The 25,033-nt window shown below is 59.4% G+C and overlaps 3 protein-coding genes across 6 annotated transcripts; 1 reads left to right on the top strand and 2 right to left on the bottom strand.

Moving 5' to 3' along the window:
- Positions 1 to 124: 124 nt before the first annotated feature.
- On the bottom strand, positions 125 to 8,644 carry VWA5B2 (von Willebrand factor A domain containing 5B2). The gene is made up of 21 exons (XM_054166771.1): positions 8,447 to 8,644; positions 7,884 to 8,045; positions 7,372 to 7,597; positions 7,083 to 7,240; positions 6,526 to 6,657; positions 6,280 to 6,404; positions 5,964 to 6,140; positions 5,771 to 5,881; positions 5,445 to 5,647; positions 4,890 to 5,004; positions 4,623 to 4,808; positions 4,360 to 4,519; positions 3,991 to 4,280; positions 2,676 to 2,898; positions 2,244 to 2,588; positions 2,027 to 2,164; positions 1,834 to 1,944; positions 1,546 to 1,623; positions 1,275 to 1,344; positions 983 to 1,091; positions 125 to 742 (listed from the first exon to the last, which is right to left on the bottom strand). Exons 1-21 carry the CDS (start codon positions 8,583 to 8,585, stop codon positions 134 to 136), a joined length of 3,867 nt encoding a protein of 1,288 aa, XP_054022746.1. The 5' UTR covers positions 8,586 to 8,644; the 3' UTR covers positions 125 to 133.
- A 6,443-nt stretch (positions 8,645 to 15,087) lies between these two features.
- Positions 15,088 to 18,478, top strand: LOC128897661 (uncharacterized). Of its 3 annotated transcripts, none has more exons than XM_054166506.1 (2): positions 15,088 to 15,200; positions 17,052 to 18,478. In XM_054166506.1, the coding sequence occupies exon 2, from the start codon at positions 17,076 to 17,078 to the stop codon at positions 18,276 to 18,278; it is 1,203 nt and encodes a 400-aa protein (XP_054022481.1). In that variant the 5' UTR covers positions 15,088 to 15,200; positions 17,052 to 17,075; the 3' UTR covers positions 18,279 to 18,478. The 3 variants fall into 3 exon arrangements, with proteins under 3 accessions (XP_054022481.1, XP_054022482.1, XP_054022480.1); XM_054166507.1 differs by lacking the exon at positions 15,088 to 15,200 and adding an exon at positions 15,742 to 15,819; XM_054166505.1 differs by lacking the exon at positions 15,088 to 15,200 and adding an exon at positions 15,751 to 15,864.
- Positions 18,479 to 19,120: 642 nt separating this feature from the next.
- Positions 19,121 to 24,533, bottom strand: LOC104303018 (PHD finger protein 13). Of its 2 annotated transcripts, none has more exons than XM_054166220.1 (5): positions 24,337 to 24,533; positions 22,245 to 22,337; positions 21,490 to 22,102; positions 21,151 to 21,189; positions 19,121 to 21,036 (listed from the first exon to the last, which is right to left on the bottom strand). In XM_054166220.1, the coding sequence occupies exons 1-5, from the start codon at positions 24,475 to 24,477 to the stop codon at positions 20,810 to 20,812; spliced, it is 1,113 nt and encodes a 370-aa protein (XP_054022195.1). In that variant the 5' UTR covers positions 24,478 to 24,533; the 3' UTR covers positions 19,121 to 20,809. The 2 variants fall into 2 exon arrangements, with proteins under 2 accessions (XP_054022195.1, XP_054022196.1); XM_054166221.1 differs by lacking the exon at positions 24,337 to 24,533 and adding an exon at positions 22,855 to 22,961.
- Positions 24,534 to 25,033: the final 500 nt, after the last annotated feature.

The following is a 25,033-nucleotide window of genomic DNA, read 5'->3' as shown; positions in this document are numbered from 1 at the left end:
ACCCCCCCTCCCCACCCCACCTGCACAGGGCTCTGGAGAGCCCTGCATGGGGCCAACGGCTCCCTTCCTGTAACAGAGACACCTGTGCAAGCAGCATGGAGCCAGGCATCTTTATTGGCCCCTGCAGCGGCCGTCAGACATTGTTGGGGTTGTAGCACAGCATGTTCAGCTTGATGTTCTCGTTCCAGTGACGCAGCAGCAGGAACAAGTGCCTGGCTGCCCCTTTGAGGCAGCTCACGTCCACCCCTTCGGGCAGCCGCTGCGCTTGCAGCCACGCGTCCGCCTTGGCCGCCACCAGCTCCCACTCCTCAAAGAAGGCAGCACAGCGATGCTCCAGCCATGCCAAGGCCACTGCCGTGGCCCAGCTGGCACTCTCCAGGTCCTCTGGCCCCACATCCTGCCAGCTTACGCTGGCTTCAGAGGGGGCAGCTGAGTGGGGGCCGGTGTCAGACTCAGAGCCGTGCCCGCTGTCCGCCTGTGCCCACACCGCCGCGCTTGGCACCTCAGAGCAAGTGTTGCGGGACAGCGGTGAGCCAGGCTGCGGGGCTGTGGCAGGCTCCTCGCCCTCCTCGCTGCCAGGCCCTGCCTCGGGGCTGCTCCTGGGCCCTGGGGATGTGGGGCTGAGGCTGGCTCTGTGGGAGGCATAGGGCGAGGCCCGACACAGGCGGTCCAGGGGTATCTGCACCACTTCGGAGAAGCTCTCAGTGAGCTGGAATGGGCCCTGGGCTTGCTGCAGTTGCACCTGCAATGATTGGAGCAGGTGACTAGGGGAGTCAGGCAGGGGCACAGACCCATCGTGGCCCCCAGCACTCTGGTGTGGGCTACAGGAGTGTGCCTGTGATACAGGGACTGCCCCAAAGCCAGCAAAGGTCCCCAGGGCTGAGCTGGCGCCCACTGCCTTTCCATCCTCAACTAGGTGCTACTGCAGGGCATCGCCTGCTCAGCTCCCCCAGCCCAGCTGGCATGGGTAAAAGGTCCTTACCAGTGGAAGGTAGTCGTGGCTGGCATGGTTGCTGGAGCTCTTATTCTCCTGGCTGAGGCACTGTGGGCGCAATACCAGGTTGGGCCCCCTGTGCCTGCTGAGGCTAAACCTGTGGGACACAGGGAAGCTACTGTGGGTGGGAAAGTGTTTCTCAGCCTGCTGCAGAGAAGCGTCTGGAGCACCAAAGTCCCACCTTTATGGCACAGGGGACATGAGGACCCAAGAAGTGGCACTGTCCTCTTTCCCTTCAACATGCCAATTCTTGGCATCCCCCCACAACATGCAGCCTCACCTGGAGCCAGCAATGCTCTCTCTGGATTTCTGGGAGCCCAGGGAGGTGATAGAGGGGCTGTTTGGAGGTCCTGCAAGAGAGGAGAGCTGAGCAGGGGGCCATGATGCACCTAGAGGTGTGTCCTGTTCCTCAGCACCTGTGAGGGTGGCTTAGCCCATATGGCCTGGACAGTGAGGGCAAGCATGGGTATTGCAGATGCACCAGCTCTTGGCTGCTAGGGGCACCCTGTCCCACTCCATCCAGCCCTTGTTCCACTCCAGCTGGGACGTACCGTTCAAGCAGCTCTGCTTTTCCGAGCCATAGGTAGGTGAGGAAACACTGGCCAGAGATCCAAGAGTCTTGCCTCCCTCTGCAAAAGACCCAGAGCTGCTTCCAGGGACTGCTGTGCTGCTCCCCATCCCTCCCTCAGCCATGGTTCCCTCCCCATTGTTGAGCAGATGCCTCTCCCTGGGCAGCTGGGATCAGCCTCATGCAGCCCTGAGCTGAGGGTCCTCATGGCCCTCAGTGCTCAGAGAGGTCCCTGGGGAGCATAAGCCAGTGTAAAGACTCAGGTTGGTACCTGCAGCAACAGGACTCTCATCCTGCTCCTCTGCATTCTGCTGTTGGTCCAGGCCTGGTGAGGAGCCCCAGCTCCCTGCGGTGGTGGCCTGTGGCTGGCTGGTTGAGGTGGCTGCAAGGGACAGTGCCGCCTCAGCCCTCAATCACCTTGTGCCCCCTCCCCAGCACACCAGCCCCCCCCCCCCCAGCCATACCTGTGCCCCACACTTCAGGGGCTGTGGGCAGAGCTGTCTGTGTGGCACCATCCACGGGCACCAGGCGGGTGTAGAGAGAAGGCACATTGCAGGCTTTGCTGGTTTGCACAGCTTTCAGACGAAACCGGCGGGCAAAACCTACCCAGAGCGAGGTGGTTGGAGGTGAAGGGATGCTGGGGCTGCCCTGGGGAGAAGGGGGGCATGCAGCAGCACCCACCCTGCTGCAGCTCAGCTTCCCGCTGTGCTGCATTCTCGTTGTCCTGGATGACAGAGCGCGCTGCCAGGCGGTGCAAGGGCTTGTCCCAGCCCTTGGCTGCCCGCCGTGGGGGGTCCTCCCTGCCCGGCTGCTCCCGGGGTTGCAGCAGTGACTCCAGCGAGGCCGTCACTTCCCAGGACACTGGCTTGCCAGCCTGCATGGCATGGATCACCACCTGGCAGCACCGGGGCAGGCTGGCATCGCCTGTGCTGGACTCCCCTGGCTCAGGTACTGGCTCGGCACTGAAGAGGTAGGAGGGCTCCACCAGCATGTCCCAGTCCAGATGGGTAGGTGAGATGAGGTTATCTGGGCAACAGCAAGACATGGACTTAGCAACTGGGGGGCACCTGTTTTATTCTTCACCACCCTCATCCCTTTGGAACCAGCACTCACTCGATTCCACTACACTGGGCTGCGGTCTCCGTGACCGTGGTCCCAGCTCATCCAGTCGCCCCTCCAGGGACTGGTTCTTCTGTGACACCTTCTCCAGGGCCAGGCGGAGCCTGTGAGCATCCAGCTCTCCATGTGGTGAGGAAAAGCTGCGGCTGGCCAGGGCAGTGCGTGCCAGCACCTTCTTCTGCCTCGCCAGCTCCTCTGTGCTCAGGGCCACCATCACCTGTGGTGGCAGGGAGGCTGACAGCAAGCCCAGCAAAGGCACCAGCACAGACTATGCCGAGCCATGATGGGGCACCTGGAGCCACAGCCAGCTGTTGGCCAGAGCCACTGGCTGCTGCCCAGCGCTGCAGCACTGCAGACTAGCACTCAGGAACCTCCCAGGGCGATGGGCAACGCTAACCAGGCTCCTTATACGTGTGGGAAGGACACCAGCACTGAGACAGGAGTTTGCAAACATCCCTGGGGCCTGACTCAGCCTGACACTGAGGCAGGAGGAGTTGGCAGAGATTGCAGTGTGTACGGGAGGGGGCTTAGTTCAGTGGCTTAGGCTGAATGATGCTACAGTGGGCTGTGATCGCCAGCACAGTTATGTCCTTGCACTGAGATGCTTCACCTAAACACTGTGGCATGGCAGTGACATCCATGCCGCCTCTCACCTGGGCAGCTGAGGGTGAGGGGAGGATCATTTGCACTGCGGGGAAATCACTTACGCTTGACATTTCAGCAGCAAAGGCCACCAGCTGTGCCGTTGTACCAGGAAGGAGCAGAAGCGTGTCCTGGAGCTGGAGGACAGCTGGCCTCACCCAGCCTTGGGGCCAGCGTCCCTAGAGCTGCCTCTACCCATCCTAGTCACCTGGCTGGTTTTTAAACCCTGGTATGAAGCAGCAGGGATGTGGCCCATGGCTAATCAAGTATTGGGCAGCGTTAGCTGAGGGATGAAGGAACCAGGCAGGACCTTAGCCAGCCCTTAGCCAGCTTGGCAGATTCATTACCTGATGCCAGCCCACTTGATTTCTGCAGCATCAACAAGGATATGAGCTGGCTAGAAGCTGACTACCAGCCCAGGAAGTTGGGCTATCAGCTATTTGGCCCCAGTTATCCTGTTCCAGTAGCGCAAAACTAAGCAAGCAGCCTCCTTGCAGCATCCACAGCTGTTCCTTGCTCAAAATCCAGGCACATCCCCTGTGCAGTGCTCTGGTTCCCAGCATGGCGGCCAAATGTTCAGGCACAAGGGGAGAGCGAGACTCCAGCTAAACTAAGCTGGGAACAACCCTGCCATGTGTGAGCCCTTGCACCTCACCGGTGTCCTTACCTTGGCACCAGATGGGGCAGAGGGCAGCGGGGCAGATTTGGTGGAGGACTCGCAGAGGGACAGGCTCTTCTGGCCCTGCTGGGAGGTGGCATCAGTGCCGGGAGCTGAGGAGCCAGCCTCAGGGGCCACATCGCGGGAGCCAGTGGACTCACTGCTGGTGGAGCTGTGGGACAGCAGCCCCCGGCTGCGGTCGGTGCTGACCGAGCAGTGTGTCAGGACGTACTGCTCCTGGATGTAGGAGGGCTGGTAAATCCGCTTCCAGATATCTCCTCCGGAAACGGGATCCGTACCTGCCCGGCGAGCACACCCCCATAAGCCACGGCTCCCACGCCGTTCCCCTGCCCCGGCCCCAGCTTCGGCTCCACTCACTCCGTTCCGATGTCTCCGTGCCCATGACAGAGAGGTCCAGGGAGGCATCCCCAGATCCCAGGGCGCTGCGGGGTTGCCGGCGGTTCTCCCCAGGAGTACGCACCTCCTCCTGGGAGAGGAATGCTGAACCCTGGAAGCCCTGGCGAGCCCCTTCCTGGCCCTGGCAGAAAGAAGGCACTGCTGTCAACACCCCTGGCATTCAGAGAAGCCGGTGGCACCAGGAACGTGCCATCCTCGCCATGCCATGGCGGTGCCAGTCATACCGGTGGGCGCCTGTTGCGGAAGCGGGCAATGCTGTAGAGGACACAGTAGCTGACAAGGCGGTCCCCGGGGTAGAGAGCTGGGAGCTCAGTGGGTGAGAGCAGAGCCTCCATGTTGTCAGGGACATACCAATCGATGGTGATGTCGCTGATGGCTGGTTCGATCGCCTTCTTCAGGGACCTGATCAGCTGGGGTGGGGAGAAGAGTTGGTGTCAGACAGCACAGTGTCTGTGTGCCACCTGCGCCTCCCGTCCCTGCCCAGGTATTACCTTGGGCTGCAGCCTCTCTGCGGGGCTCAGGAACTCGGCACGGCCCCGGCTCAGCCTGGCCATGTTCTTCAGCAGCCGCCGGCACACCTGTGGGCCCATGCCAAAGCTGAAGCACCTGCAAGAGAGAGACAGGTGATGAAAAGCCATGGCTGAGCTGCTGCCGGTGGCTGGGCAGCCCAGTGGTGAGTCCTGTATCAGGATGATGGCCAGAGATGCCACCCTGGCTGCAAGTTGGGGCACCCCAGAAGAAGCTGAGCTGGTGGGGCTGGGGCACGTGATGGGTGAAGGACACTCTCAGGGCTGATTATGGTGAGATTTGGAGCTGCAGAAAGAGAATCACAGAATAGTCTATGTTGGAAAAGGCCTTCATGACCATGGAGTCCAACCGTTAACCCAGTACAGCCAAGTCCACCACTAAACCACATCCCTAAGCACCACATCTACACTGAGAAACTGGTGGAACAGAGGACACGGAGAGCCCCAGGTGCCCCTGCTGCAGTGCTGGTGCCACACCTGACAGTGCTGGTGCCATACCTGACAGTGCTGGTGCCATACCTGACAGTGCTGGCCTGCCTGCGCAGCAGGCGGAGAATCCTGCCCACGTTGCCTGCTGCTGCGTTGGTGAAGAGGAAGAGCTGGCGGGGGTAGCCATGGTGCAGGGGCTGCATCAGCACCCAGCCCAGAGCTGCCAGCAGGTTGGTGCTGCCCATATCTGCCTGCAGCCCGCCGAGGTGCTCGCAGGCACGCCGCAGCGTCTCCTGTCCACAAGGACAGCCGACCTCGCAGCGGACCCCCAGCTCGCCAGCCCCATCCCCACACCAGGGCACTGAGGGTGGGGACAGCGAGCAGCTCGGGGAGGGATTTTGCCCAGTGGCACTCACGTTGCTGCAGAGGCGGCTGGACGGGAAGAGCGGTTTGACGTCGGTGCCAAAGCTGGCAACGTTGAGCAGCGTCCCCGAGGGGAGGCTCTTCAGAGCCACGAGCAAAGCCTCCTGGGGTGACAGCGGGGACCGGGGAGGGCTGCTAAGGGCCGGCCACACAGGGAGAATCCCTGGCCCTGTGGCCGTGCCTCACCTTGACCTTGTTAAGTTCAGGGCCATTCATGGTGCTGCTCCGATCAACGAGGAAAAGGACCTCACGGGTGATGCTCTGCAGGTCCCCGGGGCCACCCTCTGTCTCCGGGCAGAAGTTCAGCATCAGCACGGGGTTGTGGAAGATGTCTTTGTGGAAACGCTTCTGCACAAAAGCCACCTGCGAGCCAGGCAGGCCAGGGTTTCTCTCACGAACTCCAGCCCATGCTGAGGTCCTCTTCAACTCCATCCAATCACCTCCCCCTTTCCTCTTCCTCCTCCTCCCCCACTTAGAGCTGGTGGTGGCTTTGCCCTGTCACCTGTCTCTCGCCACTGCCATCCTTCCTGGCAATCCGCATGTAATCCCGGCGGCTCCGGATGTGGGCTTCATACTCAGGGTATGTCATGATGCCATCCTCGATCACCAGGTGGGGGTGGTGGGGCTCTGGGAGGCACACGGGGGGTTTGGAGCCACCCTGTGCCACAAAGAGCTGGGGGATGCTCTGGATGCTTTTGGGGTGGTGCCCGACCTCCCCAAACCTGCCAAGGGCACTGTCCGTCCTCACCGCAGGGATAGAGGATGATCTCCAGGTCCCTGTCGTAGCAGTGGGGCTCAGCCAGGGTGACACAGGTGGTGGTGGCAGAGCTGGCCCAGGGGTCAGCGTCGGCTCGCAGGGCATGGGATGGGCTCTCCAGTCCTGTGGAGAGGAGGAGGTGACAGAGCAACCTCTCATATGTCCCAGCTCATCAAGCTCCATGCCTGTGCTGAACCCAGCACCATGGCAGTGGCTGCTTCCTACCAGCTATAATGGGACTAATTGGGTAAGCATCCAAGAGCGTTTCCCCACCAACCCCCATCCCATCCTCACCTGTCATCTCCCCATCCATCAGGGAAGGAGACTGCTGACCCAGGGCTTCCCAAAGTCACATGTGGGGTAACTTTGGGGGGATGCGATCCCAGCCCCAGAGGGTGGGATAGGGAAAGGGCTTCTTCATGTGTAGGGAGTACAAGAGTATGACAGGGGAAGAAGACCAATATTCTGGGAGCATTGAGAAACTTTGGGGACACCATCCTGAGGTAATATTGCCCAACCAACTGACACCACCTGAGCCACCCCCTTACCTGCCAGCAAGCAAGGACCCTTCACCAGCAGCTCAAAGGCAAACTCATAAGGAAAAGGGTTGCAGGGCCGTCCCTGAAAGATGTCCACACTCTCCCCAGGTACTGCAGGCTCCACAGGCTGGGTCCGGGCACCTGGCCCCCTAAAACAGCTGGTGGGGCTGCAAGGGGAAAGGTGGTGATGGCTCCTGCCCCTCTCCTCACTCACCCAACACCGGCATCTCCCCCCACCCCCCCCCACTCCTCCCTCCACCCCCTGAATGGCAGAGACTGAGGAAGCCATGAAAATCACCATAGGGCCAACCTGTCGTCACACAAGCTTGCCGGCTCGCTCTCCGGGGCAGCAGGGACACGGGGCGTGAGGACAGGGGGCAGGACGAGCCGCAGAGCCCCGTCAGGCAGCGTGACCAGCTCCTGTGCTGTGCTCAGAGTGACAGCCAGGCTCTCCGACGGGCACAGCACGCCTGTGACGATGATGAAGGTGGAGCGTTCTGCATCTTCATCCAGGACAAGGTGGCCTGAGCAGGAGAAGGATGGGGGGAAGAGAGGGGACAGGGAGTGGTGTCAGTTGGGTATGTAAAGCTGGGGAGCAGGACCATTAATTGCACCGACTGTTGTCAGGGGGCAAACAGAGTGCAGGTGTAAGGATGGCAACGCAAAGGGATGGATGAAGTCCTAGAAGAGGCGGAGGGAGGAGAAGAGGGAGGCTGAGATTTCCAGCCCTGCAAGGGCTCTCGGCCTCTTGTTTCCCCACACACACTTCATCCCTGCTCCTTGTGAGCCTCCTAGCCAGGGGGCACTTACCACTGGCACAGCGGCGTGGCTGGCTGAGGCTGTGGCCAGCCTGGAGGCAGCAATCTTGCACCCGGTGCCGGTTCTGGACCTGGAACGTCACCCGCCGGCTGCCCGCCACTGCTTCGAAGCCAGCCACCACTTCCAACTCCTCCAGCGGGTAGATGAAGATGCCTACAGGTGGGAGAGAGCCTCAAGGCAGATCCTGGCACAGACACTGCCATGGCACAGTACAGCCCATGGCAGCACTGCTAGGAGCCTGTCTGACTTGCAGGGCAATTGAGATGCATGGGAGTGGGACAGCATGCAGGAGGGACCCTGAGCTTCACCAGCCAGGAGAAGGGCAGGACGAAATCCCCCTCCTGATCAGTGATGGGAATGTTTTTGCTCAGCTTCACTCTGCTCCCACCCATGCCCTCACCACCATTGGCTTCTGCCTGTGCCCCCCAAACTGAGCAAGGTTTGGAGGCTGAGACACAGGTGGGCTGAAGCCAGAGATGACCTCCAGCATGGGTGATTTTAGGGGGTTGTGCAGGTAGCATGGGTCCCTGCCAGCCCTGATAGCTCCCCCTTACCTTCCACAGGCTCCTCATGAGGGTTGGTGTACACAAGGTGAGCAGTGATGCTCAAGGAGTACCCATTGGCACAAGCCTTCACCCTGGAACTCTTCAAGGGCAGAGCTTCCCAAGAGGAGAGAGCGTACAGTCCTGGCATAGTCCTTCAGCTGTGGGCAGCTGCAGCAAAGGGGAGGCAGGTGGTAGGTGCTTGAGGGCAGAGTCTGCTAGGAAGGGGTTTGGGGACACAAGCCACTTCCAACAGACCAGTCTGTAAGGGAGGAGCAGATCCCTAGCCCTTCCTGTCCACAACACACGTGGACCCAGTTCTGCTCAGACACCAGCCCACCTGTGAATTTAGTCTGGAGACACAGGAGCCTACAGAGAGCTTTTTCACCTCATAGGTGAATAAATGTGGCTGCTGAGCAGGAAAGTCACTTCTCCCAGGGGCAGCAGCAAGTACATGCAAGCTCCAAGCCCTGGCAGACAAGCAGGCACTCTTGGACAGGCCAGACAATAGCCAGCCACATGCAGTCCAGTTCTCAGCCACTCCACCGCAGCCCAGTGGCTTCAGAGCCTCCCCCAACCATCTCCTACAATGGAAGGAGATGAATGTCTGCTGCTCCCATCTCCATCCACCCACAGAGGTTTCCAGGGTAATTTGGTTTAAAAAAAAAAAGAAGTGAGAAGCCCACAGTGTAACTAGGGCACAACAGCCAGCAGTGTTTGCTGGGGGTTTAATAATTAACAACAAGGTCAGCACTGCACTGAAGAGCAGCACAAAGGGGAAGGCACTGCAGGGGGGGGAGCCCAGCCTGAGGGACAATGCTCTGTCTCGGGGCGAGCAATGCTCTGCTCAGAGATGGATGTGTCTGGCATCCCCCCTTCAGCAGCAGCTTCGGGAAGTGGCTGGGGATGCCTTCCAACTAGGGCACCAACCCACTCCACACTACCCTTCCCCTTGAAAAAACCTCTTGGGAGCGGAATCCCAAACGATTGCCTGGAGCCAGAGCCTCTCTCTACCATCACTCCACCTTGTGCCTTCAAAGCCCACGGAGAAATTCCAGTTAGGCTTAGTGCTGCCTCCGTGCATAACATGCATGGGGCCTGCTCCAGGCAAGGGTCTGCTGCTCCACACTGTATCCCCTGCCTGTCCCATGCACCTGCAACCCAACTGTAGCAAGGTCCCTGCATCAGGCCGTGTGCCACTGCTTCAGCATGCAACATGCCCAGGGCAAGGACAAGGCCAGGTACAAGTGAACCATATGGGTCCCTCACTTCAGTGGCCTTCAGCCCAGGAACCGCTTGTGTGACCATCAGTAATGGGAGGGTCGGGGCTCCCTTAGCACATGGTCACAGGTTGCCTCTCCTAGAGCATCCTTGAAAGCTGAGCAGGGCTGCATCCTTAGAGGTAGTGCCAGCACTGAGCCCATGGCTGGCACAAAGCAGGAGAGCCCCTGAGAAGTGCAGAAGTGCATTAGCAACGTGGCTGCCTCCCAGGAAAATCACACTGTTACACCAGAAGGAAGCTGTTTACCTGCTCAGTCAGCATCACGGGGTTATAATGGCAAGTCCTGGCCAACCAATTACCCCCTGCCATTGCCAACCTTCTACCCTGATGCTAAGCCCCCCAGACTGCTCTTCCAGCATACAAAGTGACATTGGGTTCCTGCACAGTTCACTTTTTCCCCACAGTAGCCATGCCACCAGTAAGAACATCAGCAGACGGGTCCTGCCCTGACCACAGCATCCAGCCAGGCTCTAGGACTTCCCCAGCCCAGCCACATCAAGCCATTAAAGATGGATTTCACCCCCAAACCCTTCCATTTGTTCCCAAGGCAGCTGGCTTAATGCTCAGCAACGCACCTGCTATCTGCTGTGCTGCCCATTGGCCAGGGCACTGCCAGCTTGTTTACCAGGGACTTAGTGGAGAAGCTGTCCCGGCTGCTTTTTATCACTTCTCTTTACATTTACACTCACAGAGTAAACAGGTCCCATCTGGTCCTGCCACACTTTGTGCTAGCTGCTCTAAGCCCTGTGGTAATGAATAAAACCAGACTCGATGGTCCTCACACCAGCCTCTTCATCCTTTTTCCCCTGGGGCAGCAAATTGTCCCCAGGTGCCAATGTGGCATCACCCACAGGTCCCTGGGCCCCCTCTCCACCCCCAGCATGGTCATCAATGCCTCTGCAGCCCACTCCTCTTCCTTCCTTCCCACTGACTTCCTGCAGGAACTGGTTTAACCAGCAATATCCCCAGCAGGACTGGGGCTGGCTCTCTAGGTTGGTGGCAAAAAGCCCTCAATGAAGGAGAGAAGGAGTTACTCCTCTCTAGGTCAGAATAACTTAAAGTTTTTCTTCTCACTGATAGACAGGTTGAATTTTCCAGCAGAGCTGCTGCAGTGAGCCTCAGCCCAGTGGACCCTCCTTAGCTGCCAGCAAAGTTGTTGGAGTTTCACCTGCTGCAGCAACAGCTGCCTGCATTGGGGTGCAGTGTGGTCCAGGGAAAGCCTGAGACCAGCTCCAGCACAGGCAAACCCTGCAGAAATGTCCACTGCTGACAGATGCACAGGCTGGTACAAGAGAAGGATAGAAAGAGAGGGAACCCAAGCCTCTGTGTGACCATTCCTCCTGCTTGCCCATGCTGCTCCCTGCTTTCCTATCCTCCCCTCCTTGTAGGGCAGCCCTACACTACTATTCTGGGACAGGGTCAGAAAGCATGATCTGTCCCAGCTTCTGGAGCAGGGAGGAGCCCATGGATGCAGAAACTGATGGCACTGCTGCCCACAGTACGCCACCTTACAGAGAGCCCAAAGAGGAGGGAAAGAGGGGCAGATGCAGGCAAGGGGAACAGAGTGAAGGGCTGTCCCCAGCCTGAGCCTCCAGCCTGGTGTGCTCTTCCCTGCCTGGCACTGCTGCTTCATCTGCTGGGAAGTCAAAACGGAGCAGAGCCCTCTGCACACACGCAGACATGCATGCGTGCATGCACACACGCCTTGGCACACACGCTGTATCCAGGACCACCTTGTCCAGGACCTCTGCTGCTGTTCTCACCTCCCCAGAGCTGCTAAAGCCCCTGGAAAACAAACAAACCAACCCCCAGCTCCATGCCAGGGAACAGTAGTTACTTGCTCTCAATGTACCCGAATACAGGCACACCCCCCAAAACAAACGTCCCAGCCCCACAGATTTCCCCTGACACAGGCAGAGCAGCCTTGCAAAAGGGTCCCACTGTTCCTCCAAGCAAGGGACATTTGTAGTGTGGAGCAGGGGCTGGCTGCTGATCCCCTTGGGATTGTTCCCAGCAGTTATTCGAGCCAGCCCTGTCGGGTCCATGCTGGATGGTGATTTCAGCACTTTCGTGGCCCTGCTGCCTCATCTCCCACCTCACACCTCCGCTGCGATCGGGGCTGCCCTGGCAGTAGGTATGTGACCCTGGGGCACCCAGGAATTGCAGGATACCAGCAGGGTTCCCGAGTCACCGCGGTCCGAGCCTCCCGCCAGCCCTGGCCCTTACCTGGAGGAGGATGACACAGGGACTGCAGGCTCAGCTCAGCACTGCTGGGTCCCTACCCTCCACAAAGCCCTCTGCCCTGGCAGTGGGTCTCCCTGCCCCTCTGGCAGGGGGCTGTGGTTCCTGGTGGGGATGAACGGTCCTTCCCTGCCTCTCCCTGCTGCAGGCTCCCTCTCTGGCACTGGCTCCTTCACCGCCCTCGCTCCATCCCTCACTCCCTGTGCCAGAAGCAGAGCTGCTCCAAGCCCAGCCTCATTAAAGAGACACACTCCCTGGTACTGCTGCCCTGGGGAGGGCTGGGGGATGCTCTCACAGTTGGCGCTGGGGGGGTCTCAGGGGACACCCAACACACCCAGAGGGTGGCAGGAACCAATCAAGAGCAGAGCCAAGTGCTGTGGGCTGCGCTGCACCCACAGTGTGGCAATGTCCAGCCAAACCTGGATGCTGGTGATACCCCAGGGTGATGCTGTGGCATCCACAAATACACAGTTTAATTTCCTGGGATAGGTAGCTGCCCTTCCTGTGTTCTCCTAAAAAAGAAGTACAATGCAAAACACAACCCCCCCATCAGCCAGCTGAACTCTCCAGTACAAGTATAGTGGGTCACAAGTATCACAACCAGCTTAGCTAGGAAAGGTCTCAGCCACCTTGAGACCACCCCCAAAGAGCTCAGCACAGGCAGGTGCTGACCATACATACACACTCACCCTGCAGCTCAGATGCTCTGGGGTCGCACTGGGGACATCCTCATCAGCCTCTGTGCAGCAGCGAGAGTCCTGAAGAACAGGAAGCTGGGCGGGGGGGGATTTGGAGAGAGACCAATCCTTGGGTGACAAGTATGACAACAAGCCCCTTGGGGAGGGTGCAGACAGTCAGGAAATCCCAGCAAAGCCAGGACACATCTGATGACAGGGAGATCTCCCAGCCTGAGACTTGCTGGGAATCCCTCCACTGCCACTGCTAGCCTGACATTCCCAAGCGGGACCAGAGAAAACCATCATATTTAGGGCTAATCCCTGCCCTGCCTCCCAGGCAGCTCCCTTGCTGTGTTATAGTTAGGGCTGTGCTATAGATAGGGCTGTGCTGCCACAGCTCTTTTTATAGAGCATGCAGAGGGAAGCCACCCACCTCCCATGCACCACAAACCCACTGTCACAGCCATGCCAAACCTGGAGCCAGCCCAGACACATACTGGGGCAGAAAGAGCAGGCAGTGGCCTCCAGTCTTCAGCAGGTGATACTGGAGCAGCACTGGAGCAAGGCCTGGCAGAGCTGCATCTTCCCACCAGATCTCACCTCTAAAGTGACCCACGCACCACTATGGCTTCAGGTCCTCAGCACAGGCAGGAATAAAGGAAGAAAATCTCATCAGAAGATGCCCTTTGCGGTAGCACAAGGCATGCTCCCCCTTCTTGACCCCTTACCCTGCATTTCAGCCAACATGATTATCTGGCATAGAAGCACTCTGCATGTCCCTGGGGTGCTTGCAAGAGCGCGCTAAGCCATTCTCTTTCCCTGTGTGAGATGCCCCACGGCACACCACTTCCCTTCCTGCGCTGCATGGGGAGAGAGAAGTGCTGAAGTGTGCAGCTGCTCCCCTTCCCTGTTGTCTCTGACCACAGGAGAAGGATGCTCACCCATGTACTCTGCCCCACCCCCCCCAGCAGGCGCCAGCTCTGCGAGCTGCTGGAGGCACAGCGCATGCCGCAGCACATCCCCGCAGCCTGCGGCGTGCGCGGGGCTCCCGCTCCCATCGTCACGGCAAAGTGCTGCAGCTGCTCCAGCCCAGGGAGAGAAAAAAGCACCGCCACCATAAAACAACCAAACACAAGCTTTGATTTTTCTCTGAGATATTGTTTCTAGGCCAAGCTGAGGCGAAGAAAAGCGTCCAAATGCGAGTGCTGGGTTGGTGCCACCAGCCGGGGCGACTTGGCCAGCCTATGGCGTCAGACACTGTCTGCGGCCCCGGTGCTACGGCAGGTGGATAACCACGGCACGCGTAGCACCGGGGACACAGCCAAGCCCAACGCTACCCTCCCCCCCCATCAGCGATTCGCAGCAGCCCCGAGGACACGCAGGCGGGCTCCATCCTGCTCCGTACAGCATTGACACCAGCATCAGACAGCAGGCGCTCGTGTCCCCGCTCTGCACTGTCACAGCTTCCCTACAACAGATCTCTGCAGGCACAAACAGCCCCTCGGGGAGCTTGGCATTGCTTTTCGGCAGAGTGCTGAGCTAAGGCGTGCGATAAGCCTTGAGAACACAGGCCCGGCTCAGCCCAACAGCTCCATTCGGCACCCTTGTGCTCCAGTGATCCCATGCAGCCCTCACCAGTGCGCTGTCCTGCCCGAGGGACCTGCCATTATCTGGGTATTTATCCTCAGACCACCTGTACCTTGTGCTGGGTTTACTGAACTGAATTGTCATCCAGAGATAAGGCTGGCTGGAGGGAGCACAGGCTACAAAGCTCTTACAGATGCTCTCAGGTCCTGAGTCACTGATAAGCCCTGCGAATTTAGTGCTAAAGGAGGAAATAACCTGAGGAGATATCAGCTGCTGTCAGGCTGGGAGTGGCTGTGCTCAACCTAACTACAGGTTCTCAGACCCAGCCAAGAGCTGCCGGAGCCGAGAATCTGGGCAGGAGGGGATCATCTTCAGCTGTCTGCTGCTTGTTAAATCAGTGCAAATTAAGCCAGATCCTCAGAAGGGAAAGGCTGCTGATGTTTCTGGTCAAAATCGGATGCCCTTTGATGTAACCTGTGCTTTAGTGACCTGCCCAAGTTACAGAGAGGCTGAAGGGAGAGGACAGTTGGAAATGAAACAACAGCAGAGATCAAGATGTCTCATGGAGACACCAGAGACCCTTGGGAAGAGCTACTGGGAAGGCTGCCAGAGCTCACCCTGCTCAGGCTTAACTGAAACCCTCCCAGGATGCTGGCACTACAGCGGTGGCTGCTGGGTTAGGAAACCACGGCCAAAAACAGCGGGGGCTCACAGCCGTGGGGGTCTCACGGTGCCCCCCCGCCACGGGGCGGCTGCGCTGACTCAGCGGCTGCCTCGCAGCGGCTCTTGCCAAGGCGCCCAACCCGCTGCTGAAAACGAAAGTCCGTGGGTTCGGAGAACCTGAAACTCGCTGTGCTGCTACCACTCCCATCCCCCCCGCTTCCGGCTCGGCAGCTAAACCCTTTGTCAGGGCTCCGAGGTGGGCTGCCGAGGCCGTGTCCGGAGGACCCTCTGTGTACGGGCAGCAGCGTGACACAGGGTTTGTATTTTTGCTCCAGCTTCTTGCCACTGTCCGTTTTCCAAGGGTGGGTCTGGTGGTGGTGGTTGTGGGCTGTGACAGTTCAGACCAGCCTGGGCCAGCCCAGGCTTACCGGGAACAGGGGCGCAGCAGCACGGCAGGGTTCCGCCAGATCATCCTGTCCCTTCACACAGTGCAAAGCTGGGGTGCTGGGTGCCAGGTGAGGCTACGTGACAGCTGCTTCCTTTCCCTGCCAGGCTCGGATCAGGCAGCGAGGGGGTAGATGGGTCTGGGGTCCCCTCCCTGCAGCGGCCATTGAGGCTGGATGGAGCCGAGAGAAGGGAGAGGGTTCTGGAGAAGAGGATCTGCAAGAAACCAACTCAAAATCTTGGGGTGGGGCGCAACGAAAGCGCCGCGGGAGCTGCAGGGGTTTGTCCGCAGCAGCCGGGGTGGGGGAGTGGCGGCGAGGAGACCCAGCAGGGGCTGGGGCGGGCCTGGGCAAACCCCGCCGCGGGCAGGGATGGTCGAGCAGCTGCTTCCCTCTAGCGGGGAGCGGGCCGGGCTGGGCTGGGCCGGGCCAGCTGCGCCCCGCGTCGTCACCCAGTCGTCCCCGCTCCGCCTTCCGCGTTCCGGGCCTCGGGTGCGTGGTGCAGGCGGCGCGCGCTTCCGGAGCCGCGGCGGAGCGGTGAGAACGGGCGGCGGCAGCGGGGCAGTTCCAGGCCCCGAGCACGCGTGGGGTACCCAGGGGTGGTGCTGGGTGGGGCGCCTCGATGCTTGTCCGCGGGTGATGGGACCTGGAGGAGCCCTCCCAGTCCCGGTTCGGCATTGATGGGCACCGCTGCTGTGGACCTGGCACCGGAGACACCCTGTTAGCACCTTCCCCGGTCTTTGGGCCGGTAGGGCCACCCCAGGCCGGGAGCGCAGGCTCCACGCAGGGCTGGGTTTCGGGTGGAAGCGGTGCAGAAACACCCCAGGACCGCTAAACCAGCTGGCATGCCACAGTGGTGTGTCACCCGAGGAAAGGCGTGGGGACGGAGCCATGCTGGGAGTTTGGGCAGGCAGGGGACACTAGTGCTCTGGAGTTGAGCCTGGGTGGATGCCAGGGGCCCGCCGAAGCTGTTCTGTCAGTCCCACTCAGCTGGACAGGGAAGAGAAAATATAAGAAAAGGCTCGTGGGTGGAGGTAAGGACAAGGAGATCACCTGGAGATCACCCACCAGTTACTGTCACAAATGGGCAGAGGCAAAACACAATTGACCTGGGGAAATTTGCTTAATTTATTACCCATCAAGTTTGAGTAGAATAACCACAAATAATACCTAAAAACACCTTCCCCCCACCTCTCCTTTCTTCCTGGGCTAAATGTTACTCTTGAGTTCTCTACCTCCTCCCTGCCAGCGGCACAGGGGGCTAGGGAATGACGGTTGCAGTTAGTTCATCTCATGCTGCTTCTGCTGCTCTGTCCTCCTCAAAGGGAGGACTTCTCACATTCTTTTCCTGGCTTCAGTGTGCGGTCCCTCCCATGGGCTGTAGTTCTTCATGAACTGCTCCAACATGAGTCCTTGCCCCAGGCTGTAGTTCTTCACCCACTGTTCCAGTGTAGGTCCTTTCCTTCTTAGATATGCTATCACGCAGAGACTGTCACTGATGGCCTTGGCCTTACCAGCAGCAGGTCCATCTTGCTGCTGGCTGGCATTGGCTCCATCTGACACAGGAGAAGCTTCTAGCAGCTTCTGAAAGAAGCCACCCCTCTAGCCCCTTCTGCTACATAAACCTTGCCACACAAACCCAGTCAAGGCAGGTGCAGAGAGTGCCAAAGAAAGGGAAATCTGTGGTTTGAGGGTGTGGATTTAACTTTGTTCCATACCCACAGCACAAGACCATCTGATACGTAGCAATGGGGAGACCCAGGAAGGAGACCAGTGGCACATCATCCCCTCGGCCAGCTACAGCTGCCTCTAAAACCACCCCTGCTGCACCACCACCTTCTGCCTCAGCCACCCGGGCCAAGGCCATGGCTGTGGGCAGCCGATCCAAGAGCACTCCAGCTGCTGGAGTCCCCAGCCAGGGGCAGGGTGCCAAAACAGGATCCTCTCAGCCTAGATCTAGCACTCCAGCTGCTGGGGTCACCAGCTCTAGCCAGGGGAGGGGTACAAAGCCAGATTCCTCACAGCCTAGACCTGCAGCATCCCGCGGAGCCCGAGGAGATGCCAGAGACCAGCACAAAGCAACTGCTGGCAGTTGCTCTGCAACCCATAAGAAGTCACCTGATGCCATAGGAGCCACCAGTTTGGCCAGACTTGACCCACGTCCACAGAAGAAGCAGCCTGGGACTGACTGGAGCAGGTCCTGTGAGCGGTTCCTGCCCCCGCTGGAAAGCCAGGACATCGCACAGGTGGAGAAGGAGACCCGGGGCCAGCGGAGCAACCCCAAGTGGTACGAGTGGCGGGAGAACCGCATCACTGCCTCGGTGGCCCCCAGGATTGCCAACAGCAAGTTTGCCAATGGCAAGACAGATGAGGTCCCCAAGTCCTACCTGAAAGCAGTGGTGAGCTCCAGCCCCGGGATACAGACACCAGCCATGTCCTGGGGGCTCCGCAACGAGAAGGCAGCCGTACAGGCCTATGAGCAGCTGAAGTCACAGGCAGTGGGCAAGCCAGTACAGGTGGAGGACTGTGGCCTCTTCATTAACCAAGAGAAGAAGTGGATTGCTGCCAGCCCAGATGGCATCATCAAGGAGGCAGCCACAGGGAAGGCCCTGGGGCTGCTGGAGGTGAAGTGTCCCTACAAGCACAGGAACAGGACCGTGCAGGAGGCCTGCAAGGACAAGGACTTCTGCCTTAAGGTAGATGGGGACTCCTATGCCCTGAAGAAAGATCATCCCTACTTCACCCAGGTCCAGTGCCAGCTAGCTTCTGCTGGCTTCCAGCAGGCTGACTTTGTGGTGCACACCAACAAGGAGACAGCTGTGGTCCCTGTGGAGTTCGATGCTGATTTCTGGGGGCAGACAGTGCCCAAGTTAGAGAAGTTTTACACTGAGGCAGTGATTCCCCACCTAGAGGAAAAGGCAGGTGGCTCTGTCTGCAGCAAGGAGGAGTAGACCCCCATACATTGCTTGGTTGCAGAAATCCAGCTTTGGCCCCTAGCATAGAAGTTACACATGGGTTTGCTGCTGTGCTTGGACCATTTGCTGCCTCTGCCCCAATGCAACTGCCTCGGGTCTGAAGTGTACCAGCAGGACCATGATTTGGTAAGGGTCCCTACAAATGGTGATTGCTTCTCAACTCAGCCAGGCCAGTTTGTGCCCCCTCCAGTGTCTTCTTCATCCTGTCCCCATGTTGACTCCCTCTTTGGTCCAGTGGCACTGCCTGATGGAAGCTGGCACACCTTGGGCTGTGCAGCAGAAGGCAGTAGTACCTCTGTGCCGGAATAACAGACTTCTGTTGTGGAGAAAACTGGATCCTTTAGCACCTTAACTTTTAAGTCTCTGGAGGAGAGAGTGAGCCAGGGAAGGTTTGTCAAGAGCCCAAGAGTTTGAGCTACATTGTGAAGTGCCTTAAGAGTCACAGCAAGAGCATATGGACATCCCCCCCAGCCATCTGATCTGCTGCTTCTTTGGAGTGGGCTGTGATGCTCACCATGAATTGGCTGCAGCCTCAAGAAGATGGTACCCCTCAAAGAGGTTGTCCTCCAGCCCATCCACCATCATAGGACCTTCCTGTGGAGCATCCCTATGTGCCACAGCAGGGTGGGGTGATGGTTGTAGTTCTATTAAAACACAGATGCATTCACCTGCTTGTTCACTTTTGTTTGGTGTTTACCTGGGCAGGGAGAAGCAGTACTAGGTAGGATCCCTCTGAACCATAGCAGGAGGGGAACAGGGGAGCACTTAGTTCCCCACAGCCACCAAATTATGTCAAAACCCGCCACCATTATGGAGAAAGTAACTTTATTATATACATAAGACTCCAGCCACACTCCACAGGGCAAGGACCAGAATTTGCTATTTTACATATCAATACAAAGTAACTATAAAAACATAAAGCACTTTTGGGGCCCAGGCTTTCCACAGGAGGAGAGAGGCACAGGGACAAGCCTGGGGCTGCTGAGTGACAGGGGGCTGCCCCACACACCCTCCTCCAGTTGTGGTCCCACAGTAACCAGATGTGCAAGTAGGAAAGAACCTAGTTAAGAAATATAGTCATGGGCACAGGCAAGTGGGGGCTGTCCCCTACCTGCTGTGGGCAGTGATGCGACAGAGGCCGAGCCAAGTGTCACTGGGACAGGAGCAGGGTCTGTGCCCCCCAGGGAAAGTGCAGAAGGCACATGGGCCAGGCTCTTTGGAGGGGCTGAGGAGCAGGTGGGATCCAACAGTTAGTGCACACAGGGCCCTGGGAGATCACACACACTGCACACAGGGGACATGGAGGGGGAAAGGCTTTCCACTGCCAAACTTAACTGTGGGCCTGGAGGGGGCATGTCCTGTGTCTCCAGAGCAGCAGTTGCATAGCAGAAGGGGCTCAGGGCCCACACTTGACAAGTCATTAGATTTCACTCTCTGTGTCCAGGGAAAAAAAACTTCTGTGACAGAGTACTGGAAAGCAAGGCTCTCCCAGCTCCTGGCTCCACCTGAGCTCAGGTCTCAGCACCCAGTTGGTGTTGAAGTAGATGTTCCCTCAGACAGCCCTGCAAGCAGGAGATGCCCACAGGGTATGAGCTTCATTTGATTTAAAGCGGAAAATATTGAAAGCTAACGAGAGCATTCTCCTGCCCTACCACAGTTGGCTCTCCTGCTGGGAATCCCCCCTTCCCTTCAAGAAGAGGGCCTTAGTGCAACTGGAAAACATGAACCACAGAGAGCTGCTCAGCAAGAACAGCTTTTATAATCGTCTATGAGAGGATGGCTCTGCTGCTCCTGACCCAACAGGACTATCCTGGGGCCACAGGCACAGCAAATGAAACCAGAAGCACCATGGGCTAGGGGAAGGACTTCCCCTGTGCAGCCTGCAAGGCTGATGAGCCAGAGATGGATTGCTCCACCAATACCCCCAAGATGCAGAGCCCCGGTCTCCTTCAAGCATCAATGGGATGGATGTTCCTTCCCAGCCTGGAAAGCAGCCTATTACACAGAAGGAGCTTGCCTGGGCTACACCTACTTGCTGGAGGAGAACTTGGGTCACTGGGGCTTTGCCATTGCAGCCCACCCCAAGGTCTGAGACAAGGAAAGGAAGAGTGAGGAAAAAGTAGGAAGGGGTCACATCTTGGGATAAGTGTAAGCTTCCACCACACCACAGAAAAACTACTTGGACTAGGTTCTCCTTGGCTGCCCTAGGGGAAAGGCACTGAGCCAGCTTCATGCAAAGACAGAGATGTTTCTGAGTAACCTAGTGCATGGCTGGACCACCCTCCTCTTCTCCCCACACCTCTAGGGGTAACTGAGCTCCATGGCCAGCACGATCCCCAGGGAGGACACATGTGGCAGTTTCCAGAAGTCAGAAGTGCAAGGGGAACAGTCCAGCCCTGCAGCCCAGTCCCTCCCCTGCCATCACTGTGCATTGATTGTCTAGCCAGATCAGGCTACAGTCTCCAGTTTATAAAGGGGACCCCTGTCCTCCCTGCTCTGGAGGAGCTTCAGTCACAGAAGCGCTTGCGGGGCACCGTCCGAGCTCTGTTGGAGCGCCGAATCTCCTGCTTGGCATCGCGGCATCGCTGGCAGATGAAGACCTCAGGCACGTTGGATTTGCGGATCTTGGCACAAGAGAGGTGGATCCAGGTAGCACACTCGTTACATTCAATCATGGGCCTCCCTGCAAAGGGCTTCAGGCAGAAGCAGGTGATCAGATCCCAGGCATCGTCATCTGGCCAGGGAGAGAGACACTGATCAGAAACCACCCTACCAGCTGCACATCTGGCTGCGGCCAGACTAGCCAGTTCCACTGGTGTTCAGTGGCACTGCACCCCCTCCAACTCACCTTCTGCTTTGGTGTTGGGAGCTGCTGCAAATTCAACTGCTGAAATTGCAAAAGGGGAGAAGAAAAGAGAAAAAAAAATAAAGACCAAGTGAGCAAGGTGACCCTAGGCCCTACCTGAGACACATTTCAGGTCTGTATTACTTGCTCTGCAGAACACTGACACCAAAGGGCAGGCCAGGTCCCGCTGGGTTCCCAAAGGCACTCCCCTTGCTGGGAGAGGCTTGGGCCATCAGCAAGCCCTCCACACAGCCAGTATAGGTGGCTCCAGCTGAGGGAAAGGCAATACTCAGTACTGGCTGCAGCACAACAGAGCCCTCTGCACTCTCTCAAGACACTTACCACTAGGCTGGGAGCTGCCTCTGCTTGCATCTTCCCCTTCACTTTGGTCCAAGGTACTACATGAGCTGGGGCTTTTTGTCCCTCCAGAGCAGGGGTCATGCTCCTTTAGCTGAGGATCATCTACTGGCTTCTCAGTCCCCTGTGCTCCGTGCATGCAGTCCTTCTCCTCCTTCATGAGCTCCTCCAGCAGGGACTTGGGCTGGGAGTCCCCAGCTGGGTTGAGGGAAGGTTCTGAGAGCTGTTCTTTAACAGGAGGCAACTGTCCCTCCAGCACTGCCAGCTCCTTCACTTCATCCTGCTCTGTCTCCAAGCCCTTTCCAGCATTCAGTGGCACACTTTTCTCCACCTCCTGCTCCAAAATGAGTTTCTTTGCAGGTGGTTTCTTCCGCTTGGTTTGCTGGGGCCGGACATCACAGAAGCTGGTAGGGAAGGCAGGGCAGCTCAGGAGCAGACTGTTGTCCACAGCCCCCCTGGCCACAGCATTCCTGCTCCTCCCCTTATCCATCAGGATGTGGCAGTCAGAAGAGTGGGATGAAGCCCAGCTATCGCTGTCCTGAGTGCTCCCTGTGCTGTTCTGGGGACTCATGCTGCCTCCATGGGTCCAGGGCTCATTCTGCAGAAGAAGATCCAAGACTAGCAAAGAAGACTGCAGCACAGGCATTCAGGGTAAGGAGAAAGGGAGCTAGGTCTGCATCTAGCAGGGAGCCCAGAGGAATCAGCCTTTCTGTAGAGAAACACCCTGCAAGCCTACTTACCTCTTCAGGGTAGGGGATGTAGCCTGCATAGGCCAAGACAAAGGTACAGAACTGGTTGAAATCCTCCACAGTTCTCTGTCGTTTCTGCAATGGCTACAACAAATGCCACGCATCAGTTAAACCCCCCAAAAATCCCGACCTGAGCCGAGCATCACAGCCCCATCCCAGCTGGTAGCCCCGGACCACCCGGCAATGACACAAACATTTAGGTCACTCGAACATCCCTCCTTCCTGTAACCCATCCACATCATTCGGCTCGGCAGATGCAGCCCTTCCCTTTGAAACCTCAATCACAGGCGAGTGGGGACACACAGAGTGACAACACGATGGGACACCCAGAAAGTACAGAGCCGCCGTGAGTCAGAGGCTCGGGAGCCCCTGCGCCGGGGGGTGTCCGCCCACAGCCGCCTGACTCCAGGCCGGAGAGAGAAGGCGCCGGGGCTGGGAGGGCGCACGGCGATTTGGGCTTCCCCCGCTGCTCCTGGGAGAGCCCGGTGCCACTCGGGCCAAGGTCCCAGCGACGGAACCGCCGGGAGCCCGCGGCAGAGCCAGCCCCGCGCCGGCGCCCCCTCAGCCAGGGCCGGAAAGGCAGATAGGAGCAGACGCTCACCCGCCGGCTCCGGGGACCGAGGGGAGACCCTGGGAGCGATCCACATGGCACTACCCACGGTAAGGTGGCCGGGGCGGCCAGGACAGGAGGTGGCTGCCTCCCCCCCTCCCTCCCTCCGTGTCCCCGCGCCGGGCACCTGATGGCTCCCAAGATGGCGCCGCTCTCCCGGTCCTGCCCCGACGGGGGGGTTGGGAGGGGGCGACCCCACCCCCGCACCCCGACAGCCGCTGCATGAGCGACACCGGCATGGGACCCCCACCACACCCCCCAAAAAAACCCTATAGCACACAGCAGCGTCCTCCGTTCACATCTCACCACCACCACCACGACCCCCTGAAGCTCCCCGCCCCAGCAGGCACACGGCGCGACACGACTCGGCCACGCAGGCTCCCGCACCGCCACGGACCCGCGTGCTGCCGCTGCCCCCCCCACCCTGGGCGCACCCTAGGCACCGGTCCGCCGCCCCGGCGAGGGCTCCTCGGACACACAGAGATCTCCCCGCGCGTACACGGAGCCCACCCTCCTCCCGCACACACGCAGGGACACACTGCCCCCCAAGCCTCCCTCAGGCACACCACCCCCCACCCCAGCAAAGGCCCCCTCGAGACAAGGCACCCCCCCCCCGCGCACACACAGAGGGAACACAGGAGTCCACCCTCCCCCCGCTCAGACACACGAGTCTTCCCCGCACAGAGGAACACGAGACACCCCCCTCCTCCAGAAACACACAGGGACACGGTCGTCCCCCCCACCTCCTCGCCGGTGGGCTTTCCGCATTCTCCGGCACCCGCACACAACAACCTCCTCTCCCTTCCCCCCCAAGATACACGACCCCCCCCCCTTCGGCACACACACAGGGACACAAGAGGCCCAACACCCCCCCGCACGCACACAGAGGCACAGAGCAACCCCCTCCCAACTCACAGGGGTACACAGCAACAACCCCCGGCCCCACACACAGAGGGAACAGAGCACCCACCCCACCCCCCGCACACACACATACGAGTGGCACACAGCACCCCTCCCACCCACCCCCTCAGGGCAAACAGCACCCCCATCCGCGCACACAGCAAACACCGCTCCCCCCCCCGCACATACAGACACGGAGGGGCACACAGCACCCTCCCCCCTACAAACAGAGGGGCACACAACACCCTTCCCCCCAACCAGGGCACACAGCACCATCCCCCCCCTCCCTCCCCACAGAGCACACTGCAATCCCTCCCCCCGCCCCGCACACACAGCGACATACGGCAACCCCACTCCCCACCATGCACAGGACACCGGAGCCCTCCCTACCGCCTGGGGACACAAGCGCACCCCCACGCCCCCCGCACACACAGAGGGCCAGGAGCCCTCCCACTCACAGACGACCCCCGACACCCCCCCCCCCTCCATCATCGGCACCTCTCACACAGCCCCCACCCCGCCAAGATACACCCGCATCCCACGGCGGCCCCGGGGACCCGCACCCTCGCTCACCTCCTCGGGCCCAGGGGACCCGGGGCTGGGCACGGGGCTGCTCCCCGCCGAGCCCGGCTCGCCGCGGGGGAACGATCCTTCTCCGAGGTGGAGGTCGGCGGCTCCGCGCCCCTCACCTGCCACTTCCCCACCGGCGCTCATGCCGTTCGCTGGGCCCACCCTACTCTGCCCACCCTGCCCTGCCCGGTGCGATGGGTGCCCGCCGCCGGTAGAAGCGAGGCTCGAGCACCGCCCCGGCTGCAGGGGCGGGACCACCTGGTGGCGGGGAAGGCCGGGGCGGGGCCTCGCCTCGGCCGCCCCGGCTCGGGGGGAGGTGTGGGGGCATCCTCCCTCTACCGGCGCGGGATGGGAGCCACGGACAGGGCCGGCCTGCTTCGCACAGCCACCGGAACACCGCCGTGCACCGGGGTGGCCACATCAATGCTCAGCTCCCGCTGCTCCCTTCCACCGTCACCCCCGGTTTCTCGCACTCCAAACCACAACTGGATCCAGCGCCCACAAGTCCCGGCCTTGCTCCCTCTCCCAGTCCCCCAGAAGTGCAGAGCTGACACCCGGCCCCGGCCTCACCCCTACTCCATGTCCCTGCGAGTTGGCCTGCGGGACACGGGCACAGCCCCAGCAAAACCTACCCCGAGTACCACCTTCCCTCTCACCCTGCAGAGGGTCTGTTTAATTTGATGAAGCATCTCTCCCTTTG

This window comes from Dryobates pubescens, chromosome 13, assembly GCF_014839835.1.
Source record: "Dryobates pubescens isolate bDryPub1 chromosome 13, bDryPub1.pri, whole genome shotgun sequence".
In the NCBI taxonomy this organism is placed as follows: domain Eukaryota; kingdom Metazoa; phylum Chordata; class Aves; order Piciformes; family Picidae; genus Dryobates; species Dryobates pubescens.
The sequence above is the reverse complement of the archived record's forward strand: the minus strand, read 5'-3'. Positions and strand labels throughout refer to the sequence as shown.

Excerpts from the sequence above, each read along its gene's own strand:
- VWA5B2 (XM_054166771.1), bottom strand. The coding sequence starts at position 8,585 with ATGCCAGGACTGTACGCTCTCTCCTCTTGGGAAGCTCTGCCCTTGAAG. Across the intron at positions 1,092-1,274 it reads GAGAGCATTGCTGGCTCCAG|GTTTAGCCTCAGCAGGCACA; the intron begins GTGAGGCTGCAT and ends TGTGTCCCACAG. Across the intron at positions 743-982 it reads GCCACGACTACCTTCCACTG|GTGCAACTGCAGCAAGCCCA; the intron begins GTAAGGACCTTT and ends CAATCATTGCAG.
- LOC128897661 (XM_054166506.1), top strand. The coding sequence starts at position 17,076 with ATGGGGAGACCCAGGAAGGAGACCAGTGGCACATCATCCCCTCGGCCA.
- LOC104303018 (XM_054166220.1), bottom strand. The coding sequence starts at position 24,477 with ATGAGCGCCGGTGGGGAAGTGGCAGGTGAGGGGCGCGGAGCCGCCGAC. Across the intron at positions 22,103-22,244 it reads ACATCCCCTACCCTGAAGAG|AATGAGCCCTGGACCCATGG; the intron begins GTAAGTAGGCTT and ends CTTCTTCTGCAG. Across the intron at positions 21,190-21,489 it reads AGGCAGCTCCCAGCCTAGTG|CAGTTGAATTTGCAGCAGCT; the intron begins GTAAGTGTCTTG and ends TTGCAATTTCAG.